The 11,065-nt window shown below is 37.0% G+C and overlaps 3 protein-coding genes across 4 annotated transcripts; all 3 read left to right on the top strand.

The window, feature by feature from the left end:
- Positions 1 to 1,117: 1,117 nt before the first annotated feature.
- LOC104903046 (uncharacterized) lies at positions 1,118 to 5,069 on the top strand. 2 transcript variants are annotated; one of them, XM_057392020.1, is made up of 4 exons: positions 1,118 to 1,381; positions 1,456 to 1,531; positions 3,101 to 3,186; positions 3,492 to 5,069. In XM_057392020.1, exon 4 carries the CDS (start codon positions 3,651 to 3,653, stop codon positions 4,641 to 4,643), a length of 993 nt encoding a protein of 330 aa, XP_057248003.1. In that variant the 5' UTR covers positions 1,118 to 1,381; positions 1,456 to 1,531; positions 3,101 to 3,186; positions 3,492 to 3,650; the 3' UTR covers positions 4,644 to 5,069. The 2 variants fall into 2 exon arrangements, with proteins under 2 accessions (XP_057248003.1, XP_057248002.1); XM_057392019.1 differs by having other exon boundaries at positions 1,456 to 1,544.
- Positions 5,070 to 5,370: 301 nt separating this feature from the next.
- Positions 5,371 to 6,041, top strand: LOC130590093 (uncharacterized). Its single transcript, XM_057392021.1, has 2 exons — positions 5,371 to 5,731; positions 5,812 to 6,041. The coding sequence occupies exons 1-2, from the start codon at positions 5,400 to 5,402 to the stop codon at positions 5,951 to 5,953; spliced, it is 474 nt and encodes a 157-aa protein (XP_057248004.1). The 5' UTR covers positions 5,371 to 5,399; the 3' UTR covers positions 5,954 to 6,041.
- A 597-nt stretch (positions 6,042 to 6,638) lies between these two features.
- LOC104903047 (uncharacterized) lies at positions 6,639 to 10,192 on the top strand. The gene is made up of 8 exons (XM_057392202.1): positions 6,639 to 6,740; positions 6,812 to 6,923; positions 6,983 to 7,048; positions 7,426 to 7,591; positions 7,674 to 7,797; positions 7,875 to 8,168; positions 8,261 to 8,377; positions 9,494 to 10,192. Exons 1-8 carry the CDS (start codon positions 6,639 to 6,641, stop codon positions 9,539 to 9,541), a joined length of 1,029 nt encoding a protein of 342 aa, XP_057248185.1. The 3' UTR covers positions 9,542 to 10,192.
- The last annotated feature ends 873 nt before the right edge of the window (positions 10,193 to 11,065 follow it).

The raw sequence follows: 11,065 nt of genomic DNA, 5'->3' as shown, positions 1-11,065 counted from the left end.
GTTGTGGTGGCTGGAATTTGATAAACATGCAGATATGGAGCAATGTAGCCAAGATGAAGCTTCTTTGGGCTATTGAGTTTAAGAGAGACAAGTTGTGGGTAAAATGTGTCCATGCTTATTATATCAAAAGAGTTGTTGTGACTACTGTAACCATTAAAGCCAGTTGCTCATGATTACTCCAGGAACATGATTAAGACTAGGGAGATGGTGACTGATTTAGGGGTCTGGCCGAGTATTTGTCCTGATCAGAAATTTATGATTAAAAGAGTTTATAAGCTTTCGATGGGAGTGATTGAGAAGAAAGACTAGAAGAGATTGATTTGTAATAATAATGCTTCCTCTAGAAGTAAGTTTATATTGTGGCTTACTCTTCGCAACTGTAATCCCCCACAATTTTAAAGAATTTTTATAAATATATTTAAGTATTTATGTAGTTATATTTAAATCCAAATGAGTTTGAAAAATGGTTTGACTTTTAAAGAGGGTTGACTATTTTAAAAGTCAAGTGAAATTATATTTCATAGCTTAATAAAATTAGAAATATTTTAATTAAGCATGTTTTAATAAAAGTTTTAAATATTCAAAAGTACATTGAAAAGGAAGTTTAATGGAATCGAAAGCCCAAAAGTGATAAAAAGGGAAAGAGTCATTTGATGACTAAAGTCTTGAATAGCCCATCTTATTAGTCATCAAGTTTCATTAATTAAAATCTCTTTTCCTAAGCCCACAAGTAAAAGCCTTTATATAAATATCCTAAAAACCCAAAATATTTTCACCCTACACTTTGTTCTCCTCCTCTTCTCACGTGATTCTCTCTCTTCTCACTCGACATTCTCTCTCTCTCCTCTTGGTTTGCGTCGTTCTTCAGTTTTTCTCACAAAAGTTCGTTTCTTCTTCTTCTTCAAGTAACGTTTCTTCACTACAAGAAAATGCCCAGTCAACGACAGCTATGTAGCGACGGCCAACAAAACAGTCGTTAGACATGTAATCAGCGACGGTTTACAGCCGATGTTGCTACCGACGGCTTTTTTAGACAACAGCGTTGGCTTAGACGGTCGCTATTATCAACGACGGTTTAAACTCGTCGGCATTCTGAATTTTTTAATTTCAGAAATTTTAGTGGTTGGGCGACGACTATGAACCGTCGGTGAAGTTACTGAAGCTGACACTAATTTTTTACGAATTAAACCCACTCCCATTCAAACTCCCACAGTCCCAAGAATATAGTCGTTAGTCGTTTCCCCCTTTCTCTCAAACAACCTCCCAGCACTCAAAAAAAACTCCCACGCACGCACTCAAAAAAAATCGCCGGCGAAACTTTTTTATTTTAATTTCCGGCGACCAGCGACTCGAGACCGGCGACAGAAACATCTTGCCGGCGGTAATTCCTACAGCTCTATGTTTATTTTTATTTTTAATTTTTATTACCCTAAATATTGAGTTTTTGGATTGAAGGACTCCGCCCTTCCGCCGCTGCTGCGTAATTCCGCCGCTGACTCTGCCGCCCTGCTGCCGCGTGTTCAATCTCAAGGTGGTCCTTCTTTGTAAGTGTAAATTAAGCCATCTTGCTGTGTTTCCTTCTGTTTACAAATGGGAGATAGTTTTAAAGTCTGATGGGAAAATTTTAAATAATAGTGTGAATACCTGTCACTTTTCTTCAGATTAAGCTTTTGTTCCTTGAATTCAGTCTGAGACTTTCTTTTTTTTAATTCAGTCTAAGCTTTTGTTCCCGGTCGCTGCACTGCTAATGTAAATCCTTTTTTGTAACACCACTGCACCAGTGATAACCGGGTTTAGTTTCGTGGTTTCCCTTATGCCCTGTATATTTAGTAAAAGTTAGCTTTAATTAATTAGTAAAATTCAGTTTTTGAAAATCAGTAAACTTCATAAGAATAAGAAAATTAGAGAATCAGAAAATATCTTTGTTTGGTAAAAATCAGTTTTAATTAGCAATATAGCATAAAGAATTGGTTGGATGGTTCAGATTGCAGAAGTATATACTATAATCACAAAGTCATGAATCATGCCTTTCCCTTGAAACTTAATACACAATAACAGATTCTTCTGTTTCCCTTCAACAGATTATGGTATATGCTAAAAGTCAACTTTCAAAGACAATTACAGCCTTTGACCTCACATGATTTCCTCCACAACTCTTCCTGAATCAGTTATTTTCAGAATTTTCAAACATTGAAAAAAAAAACATTGACTTTTGCTATGACATGGTTTTTATAGTCCAAGAAACTTCATTCAGTTGTGTGTGCAAAAAAAAGGGGGGGTTTCAAATCATACATAATCCCTTTAATAGCGATGCATCTCGACAACATAAGAGAGAAAAACGATAGCAGAATCAACTTCAATAGTAAATAACAGTTCTTTAAAAATCAGTGAACTTCATAAGAATAAGAAAATTAGAGAATCAGAAAATATCTTTGTTTGGTGAAAATCAGTTTTGATCAGCAAAAATCATTTTGGTTCTGATTTACATAAAACCGTCCTTTATCACGAAAAGCTGCTTCAACGTTTTGATATTCATTTTCAATCTATTTTAAGATATAGTAGTAGTTTGTAAATAAACAAGTGACTTATTAAATTTGAAACTCGTCATATGAAATGCTAGTCCAACATCTTACCTCTGATAATATTATAGGACCACCTTGCCGCCGCCTCTTCAATCTCAAGTTTGTTGTTGTTTGTTAGTTTGAGTTTAATTTTTGTCATCTCAAGTTTGTTGTTTGTTGTTCATGTTAGTTTGTTATTGTTATTATTGTAATCCGCTGCTCTGTTGCATATCATGGGTACAAAGAAGAAGAGTGATTGTTCCAATATAACCGGATGAGAGAAGTGGGAAGAAGAGGGAAGAGAGAAGTGACTGAGTGAATGAGCCATTTACCATTGTACAAAACGTAGGGGAGATAAAGGAAAGGAATAGGATGTTTTCATTTTCACTCACTTTTGTAAACCAATTAGATGCATAATGCACTACTTCTGTTTCTTTCCCTCATCTTTACAGTCATTCACATTTGAGAATAATTGATTTTTTTTAGATGGAATCATTTATCTAATTCCGTTTAAGTGAGTGTTTGCTTTGTGAATGTAGGTGGCCACACTCCACTGTCTCCTTGCCGTCAGACAGTGTCGTCTCTCTACTGTGTCCTTGCCGTTGGATTGCCCTGCCGCCTCTAGGTACGCTTTAATTTATTAGTTTATAATACTTTGAAGGTTAAGTTAGTGTATTAATTATCACAATAATTTATATGATGGTTTCTTTATTAAATGTTATAAAAGTTAAATTGCACATTCCTTTATTTGTTACACTATTTGAAATATTTATATTTTTTTGACATATTTCTTTTCGTGGAAAAAGTTTGGATAATGTTATAAATTTAATTTAAGTATTTAAATAAATATGTTTGCATCATCATGTGTTTAGAATTGTAGAATTGTACGTATGTGGGTTGTTAATGACTATTGTGATTGAAATGATTTAGAATTGTAGAATTGGGCACCATGAAACGGAAGGAGCGTTGGTGGATGTATGATAGATATGACAATGGGCTTAACTTGAGGCCCGAGTTCTTGAGGGGGGTTGATGAATTCATTGAATTTTGCAAAGCAAATCCTGAAAGCCCAGGTTTGGATGAAGTTAGATGCCCGTGTCTGAAATGCAAGAACAGACGTATCATGACGCAGACACGGTCAAAGTGCATGTGTATAGAAAGGGATTTATACCTGATTACTACGATTGGTATTCTCATGGTGAAGAGTTACCTCGATCCGCACATGAGCCATCTAATCCATACCGTGAAATGATTTTCGATGCTCTTGGGAATAACCCAGAACCGTCCACTTTTGAAGAGCCTAGTGGAATGGACGAGGAGCCTAATCCTCAAGCAAAGGTGTTTCTTGACCTATTAAAGGCTTTTGAGGAACCATTGTACGAAGGGAGCTCCATGTCCGTGTTGGAAATGGTATCTAGAATAGTATCTCTGAAGTGTGAGTACAATTTGCCACATAGGTGTGTTGATGCGTTTGCTTCATTAGTGAAAGAAGCAATACCTAACAACAACAACATGAGTAACACATTTTACGGTACGAATAAGATTTTGGAGGGATTAGAGCTTCCCCACGAGAGGATTCATGCATGGCCCAAAGGTTGTATGTTATTTTGGAGAACTGATGCACACTTGGACAGATGTAGAGTGTGCAATAGCGACAGATACAAAAGGACTTCTAAGGGGTCTTTAGTTCCAATGAAAGTTCTCATTTATTTTCCAATCACACCGAGATTGCAAAGGTTGTATGCAACAAAAAATGTTGCTGAAGAAATGGCATGGCATGCCAAAAATCCAAGAGCCGAAGACAAAATGGCTCACCCTAGCGACAGTGAAGCTTGGAAGCATTTGGATAGATCCTTTGACGAATTTGCATCTGAGCCTAGGAATTTTCGGCTCGGTTTGTGTACCGATGGGTTTGGTCCACATGGAAAGTTTGGGGGTCAGTATTCATGTTGGCCGGTCATCTTAACCCCATACAACTTGCCGCCATCGATGTGCATGAAGAAACCCTTCATGTTTCTTTCGTTGCTCGTTCCCGGTCCTAAAAATCCGAAGGGAAACTTGGATGTGTACATGCAACCCTGAATCGAGGAATTGAAGCAATTATGGGATGTTGGAGCAACAACTTATGATATTTCTAGGAAACAAAATTTTAATATGCGTGCTGCCATTCTTTGGAAAATAAGTGGTTTTTCTGCGTACGGTATGCTATCTGGCTGGGTTACAGCTGGGAAAAAGGCATGTCCTTACTGTTTGGACAAATCTAAAGCTTTTTGGCTCGACCATGGGGGTAAAGTTTCTTGGTTTGATTGTCACCGTCAATTCCTACCCATAGATCATCCTTTTCGTAACAACAAAGTAGCTTTTTGCAGAAATAAGGTTGAAAAAGGGTCTCTGCCACACATCATGTCTGGGGAAGAGTTGTGGTCTTGTGTTAAAGACTTGCCAAAGGCTACAGATGGGCCAGAAGCACTTAATACTTTGAAAAAGTTGAAAAAAGGGTGGTTCAAACAAAGTGTCTTTGGAGCTCCCATACTGGAAAACTCTCCATCTTCGTAACAACCTTGACGTCATGCACATTGAGAAAAACTTTTTCGACCAACTAATTCACACAATTATGGATGTGAAAAAACAGACATCAGACACTGTTGCATCCAGAAAAGACATTGCTAAATTGTGTAAAAGGCCTCAACTTCATGTTACCAAGGATGCGAACGGAAAAGAAACTCCACCAAAAGCGCCTTTCGCACTGGACATAGCCCAAAGGAAAGTATTATGCAACTGGGTGAGAGATTTAAAATTTCCGATGGTTATGCTTCCGACTTAACAAGATGTGTGGACATGCAGTCCGGTAAGCTGCACAGTATGAAAAGTCATGACTGTCATGTCTTCATGGAAAGATTATTACCGATAGCATTAAAGGAGTTGCTCCCGGTTCATGTGTGGAAAGCTGTTACTGAGATCAGCCTCTTTTTTCGTGATTTGTGTTGCTCCACCATCACAGTAAAGGACATGGAAAGATTGGAAAAGAACATAGCCGAGATCCTTTGTAAACTTGAAAAGATTTTCCCACCATCATTCTTCAATTCCATGGAACACTTACCGGTTCACCTTCCACGCGAAGCTAGGCTATGTGGTCCCGTACAATACCATTGGATATATCCCTTTGAAAGGTACATTATCTTTCATTTTCATATATCTTTTTTTATTTTTCTTCGCAATTATGTAACTCTTTTCATAACCACTTTATTAGGTTCCTTAATCATTTAAAACCAAAATTGGTAATAAGGCTCGTGTGGAGGGTTCCATTTGTAATGCGTACTTGTGTGAAGAGATTGCAAACTTCTGTTCCAACTATTTTCAGCAAGGAGTGGATACTAAGACACGAGATTTAGGCCGTAATGTCACTGATGAAGTTGATAGGATGCTCGACGAAAATGTCCCAGAACTATTTAGAGTTGATTGTGGTCGGCCGTCAAATGCAGGTGGAAACGATTTTTAACTGAAGCAGAACTTCAACGTGCACACCATATGTGTTAGCAAATACAGGCATCTTACAAGAATTTGAAAAGTAAAACACTTGTTATTAATCATACTATTTACAAATTTAAATTTTATTTTAATTTAGACATTAACAATTGTTATGATTGTAAGGGTTTCGAGGACCACATTCTTCAAATTCGACCTATCTAGTGCAGAAGATGTGTGGGTGCAACATGAAGCAGAATACCTTGATTGGTTTAGATCGAAAGTGAGTTTGTTAACTATTAAATCTCGCTTGATACAAAGTTATCTAACATAGAATTATTTTAATAGGTTATTCAAGACAAACCAAATGATGATGTACTGTTTGCTTTAGCAATGGGTCCTTCGACATTAGTTCGCACTTGGAATGGATACTATGTTAATGGATACAATTTCCAAACACAAGGATCAAGCAAACACAAGTCCACCATGAATTATGGAGTGTGTATCTAATGACGGAGGGAGTGATCTCTTTGGGATTCTAGATGATGTTATAGAATTGAAGTTTACTGGTGCCTTAGGCAATATAGCACTATTTTATTCAAGTGCAATTGGATGGACAATGTCAGGGGAATGAACATCGATCAATACAAGCTAGTTGAAGTCAACCATACCAAGAAATACCCCAAGTTTGATCCCTTTGTGCTATCATACCAGGTTAGCCAAGTATACTTTGCACCGTACCCAAGCTTGAAAAGAGATCGTGCTCAATGGTGGGCTGTGTTTAGGACAAAGGCAAGGTCTTGATTGATGCTCCTGTTGACTTCGACTTCCTTCAGGAGACAAGTGTTGGGACTCCAACTCTTTCTGATCCAAGTGATATTCCCGATTATGAAGAGGGTAAGATGTCGAGTGTGTTCAAGCAGATGATGAAGATATTTTTGTTGAAGTCCCCTCAGGTGATGATGAAGAAGAGTCTAGTTTCGAGTCTGGAGATAGCGAGGATGATGACGATGAAGATGATGGTTTTTGGATGACGATAGTGATGATGAACTAAGCGAGGATGGAATTCACTTTGATTTGTTTTAGTATATCATAACTTGTATTAAGAACACCATTTATATTAAAGTTCGTGACTTTTGTAATGATATGTTGAAGATTACTTGTTATTTTGTTATGTTGAAGATTACTTGTTATTTTGTAATGATGCTAGATTTTTCTTCACTTTGATGGTAGACGATATTTTGTTATGATGGCAGACTAACGATTAATCATCCACTATGATTTATAAATTTATTTTTTTATATAGGTAATCATGTCTAATCCTAAGGGGCGCGGAGGTCGAGATGGCTTAGGTGGAAGCCAAGGTCGTGGGCATTTGATTCGCAGGGAGCTTTTTGAGATCCAGGAGCTCCAGAATCCCTGAACCTTGGCTCTCAGACGCAACGTGATGATTCACAGGCACGTGACATTGGTGACCACGTACCGGAGACGCCGAGCAGCCAGAGGGAGGAAGCTGAAGGGTCAAACCGTGCATCAAAAAGGGTTTTAAGCCCTACTGGATTGTGGTAAATTTCTAAATTAATATATGATTCATAATATTTATATTTTCAATAATATTGATAATTTAAGTGTTTGTTTTCAATTCAGGTTTGATGATAACAAAGTTAGCGGGTCCATCACTGACATTTTCCAGGGTCATTTTCGAGAACCTTGGTTTAATTACAGTGAGGTGGATGATGCAACAAGGACGCATTGGTGGAACTCATTCATGGTATGTATAAATCGAATTTTGAAGAATTAAATTTATTATATTAGTTTATTAACAACTTGTTTTAATGTTTGTTAAAGGCTCTTTACGAATGGGCTCCCAAGTTAGATGGCCAAGTGAGAAAAGCATACCTGATGAAAGCTGGAAATCGTTTGAGAGACTTGCGGTACTGGGTGCTCAACAAAGCTAAAGAAAGGCCAAAATGGTTGGGGAACACCATCTATGAAACAATGAAAAAGAAAAGTCAGGAGCTCGCATTCCTCGAGAAATCGGAGAAGGCGAAGAAGAACCGAAGAGGTGGCTCCCTGTCTAATCCAGTTGAGCCGTCACACTTTCAGGGTTCCATCTCCGCGGCACAACATGCTAAAAAGATGGTAAGAATGTTTCATATGTATTACTTAGTTTGAATTTCATGATATTTTCCGCATATGTAAAAAATAAAGTCTTTGTTCAACAATGTGTACAGGCAAAGAGTATAGGAGCAGTACTCCCTACCGCCCCCGAGTTGTTCTTGAAGACTCATTTAAAAATTGTTGCTGGAAAAGGAGAAATCGCAGCAAACAAGAAAGCAAAACAAATCTCGGTACATACATACCTTTAAACATATATTTAAGGCATTATAGGCTTTTTTATTTGCAAAATAAAATAATATGAGTTGTTTTAAGTTAGTTTGAATCATAAACACCTCAAATATGATATATTTACTTAGTATAATGTCTTAGATTGTAGTTTAGATTGAAATTACAAAATATAGGCAAGTTAGAACCAAATATAGGTCATTTAGCTCATTTTAGGCCATATTTCTTGAAAATGCATGAATATGAGTTGGTTTAGGTTAGTTTGAATCATAAATAGCTCAAATATGATATATATATATATACTTAGGATAATGTGTTAGATTGTAGTTTAGATTGAAATTACAAAATATAGGCAAGTTATAACCAAATATAGGTCATTTAGCTCATTTAAGGCCATATTACTTGAAAATGCATGAATATGAGCTATTTTAGGTTAGTTTGAATCATAAACACGTCAAATAAGATATATCTACTTCGTATAATGTGTTGGATTGTAGTTTAGATTGAAAATACAAAATATAGGCAAGTTAGAACCAAATATAGGTCATTTAGCTCATTTTAGGCCATATTTCTTGAAAATGCATGAATCTGAATTGGTTTAAGTTAGTTTGAATCATCAAACCTCAAATATGATATATATACTTAGTATAATGTGTTAGATTGTAGTTTAGATTTAAATTACAAAATATAGGCAAGTTAGAACCAAATATGGGTCATTTAGCTCATTTTAGGCCATATTACTTAAAAATGCATGAATATGAGTTATTTTAAGTTAGTTTGAATCATAAACACCTCAAATATGATATATATATACTTAGTATAATGTGTTATATTGTAGTTTAGATTGAAACTACAAAATATATGCAAGTTAGAACCAAATATAGGTCATTTAGCTCATTTTAGGCCATATTTCTTGAAAATGCATGAATATGAGTTGGTTTAGGTTAGTTTGAATCATAAACACCTCAAATATGATATATATACTTAGTATAATGTGTTAGATTGTAGTTTAGATAGAAATTACAAAATATAGGCAAGTTAGAACCAAATATAGGTCATTTAGCTCATTTTAGGCCATATTTCTTGAAAATGCATGAATATGAGTATTTAACCAAATGCAGGAGACATATAACAAGAAGCTGGATGAATGTACCACTCAGGAGTCATAGCCGAACCCAGATTTGTTGTATTGGGAGACAGTGGGTGGGAGGAACAGAGGTAAAGTGCAGGGGTTGGGTCAGGGAAATCATTTGTACTACAACTCTGCATCGGGGCGAGGAGATGGCTCTTTACAACCATATGCGTCGTGCATTTTTTCTCAGCTTGAGGCGCAGGTGGAGGCAAAGGTCGCTGCACGGATGGAAGAAGCGGAGGCAAGGTTCGCAGCACGGCGGAAGAGTCAAATCGGGCCCTCGTCCAAGAAATGATGCGGAACATGTCTAATTTTGGCCACTTGTTCTCTGGTTGCAACACAGGACCCTCTCCACAACGCAGACCAGACGATGACCCAGGGTCTGCTGGTGGCACTGGTGCTACTTAGACACCCACGACAGTGTAGTTTTTTTGGTTTTGGCATCTAGATTACTAAATTATAGTGTATATTTATTGGCATATAACTAGCTTTGATTTTAGATGTTTAGGTATACTTTTTTGGAACTCGATTTTGACTTGATTTTCCGACAGCGGGATCTATTTTGCGTACATATAACTAATCTAGGTAGTTTGTCTAATTATAGACATTTATAACTTATTTCCCCGACATCGGGATGTATTTTGTGCACATAAATCTAATCCATTTTGATGTTTAAATTACATATTTTTTTAGTTTAACATATATAATGCGAAGGAGGCGATGCGGGCTCAGGTTTAATGTAGTATATTTCGGTGCTGGATGATTGTACAGGTTCAGGTTTAATTATAACATATAATATTATAATACTATTTAACGTAATAAAAATACATGACGACGGCTAAACTTCAAACAACGACGGCTAAACGGTCGTTTTTCAAAGAAGGTGCTGCTGATGGCTAGACATAAAGTAACGACGGCTTTACCAAACAGCGACGGCTTAACGCCGACGGCGAATCACCGTCTGCTTTGAGCTGACGTTCGTGCAACGACGGCTAAACACGGTCGGTAAATTAGCGACAGACCGAAACCGTCGGTGCTGCAAATCTAACGACCGCTGGCTGGCACAGACGCTAATTGGGTAAAGAATCGTCGGTGATATTTTACCGACGGCTTGGCCGTCGTTGATTTGCCAAATACCGTCTAAATCTGCAACGTCCGGCTTTCAGCGACGGTTGGCCATCGTTGATTGTAATACCGACGGCTTTTTCTTGATCAACGTCGGCTTTTAGCCGTCGTTTTTGACGTGTATTCTTGTAGTGCTTGTTGAACAAGAAACGTCACAAATCTTTTCAGGAGCCGAAATCTTGCTGCCGCCGGGTACTCCTTGCTGCCACTGCTGTCCGGCTCCCCTTTTTACTCCAATGTTGTGGTTATTTTCTTTCTTCCTCTCTAAGATTTCATTAAAGTACTAGTTTTTATGTTATTTTATTATTAATTATCATATTTGCAAATTAAATTACTGTTTTATATGCACATATATTTTCGGTAATCATGAATATTATTATAATAAATTTCTGATTTATTATGTTAAGTTTATTTTAGTTTTAATCATGAAATTTAT

This window comes from Beta vulgaris, chromosome 9 (assembly GCF_026745355.1).
Source record: "Beta vulgaris subsp. vulgaris cultivar EL10 chromosome 9, EL10.2, whole genome shotgun sequence".
Taxonomy (NCBI): Eukaryota; Viridiplantae; Streptophyta; class Magnoliopsida; order Caryophyllales; family Amaranthaceae; genus Beta; species Beta vulgaris.
This window is presented reverse-complemented; position numbering and strand designations above follow the sequence as displayed.

Excerpts from the sequence above, each read along its gene's own strand:
- LOC104903046 (XM_057392020.1), top strand. The coding sequence starts at position 3,651 with ATGCCCGTGTCTGAAATGCAAGAACAGACGTATCATGACGCAGACACG.
- LOC130590093 (XM_057392021.1), top strand. The coding sequence starts at position 5,400 with ATGCAGTCCGGTAAGCTGCACAGTATGAAAAGTCATGACTGTCATGTC. Across the intron at positions 5,732-5,811 it reads TGGATATATCCCTTTGAAAG|GTTCCTTAATCATTTAAAAC; the intron begins GTACATTATCTT and ends CCACTTTATTAG.
- LOC104903047 (XM_057392202.1), top strand. The coding sequence starts at position 6,639 with ATGGACAATGTCAGGGGAATGAACATCGATCAATACAAGCTAGTTGAA. Across the intron at positions 7,798-7,874 it reads ATTGGTGGAACTCATTCATG|GCTCTTTACGAATGGGCTCC; the intron begins GTATGTATAAAT and ends TGTTTGTTAAAG. Across the intron at positions 8,378-9,493 it reads AGAAAGCAAAACAAATCTCG|GAGACATATAACAAGAAGCT; the intron begins GTACATACATAC and ends AACCAAATGCAG.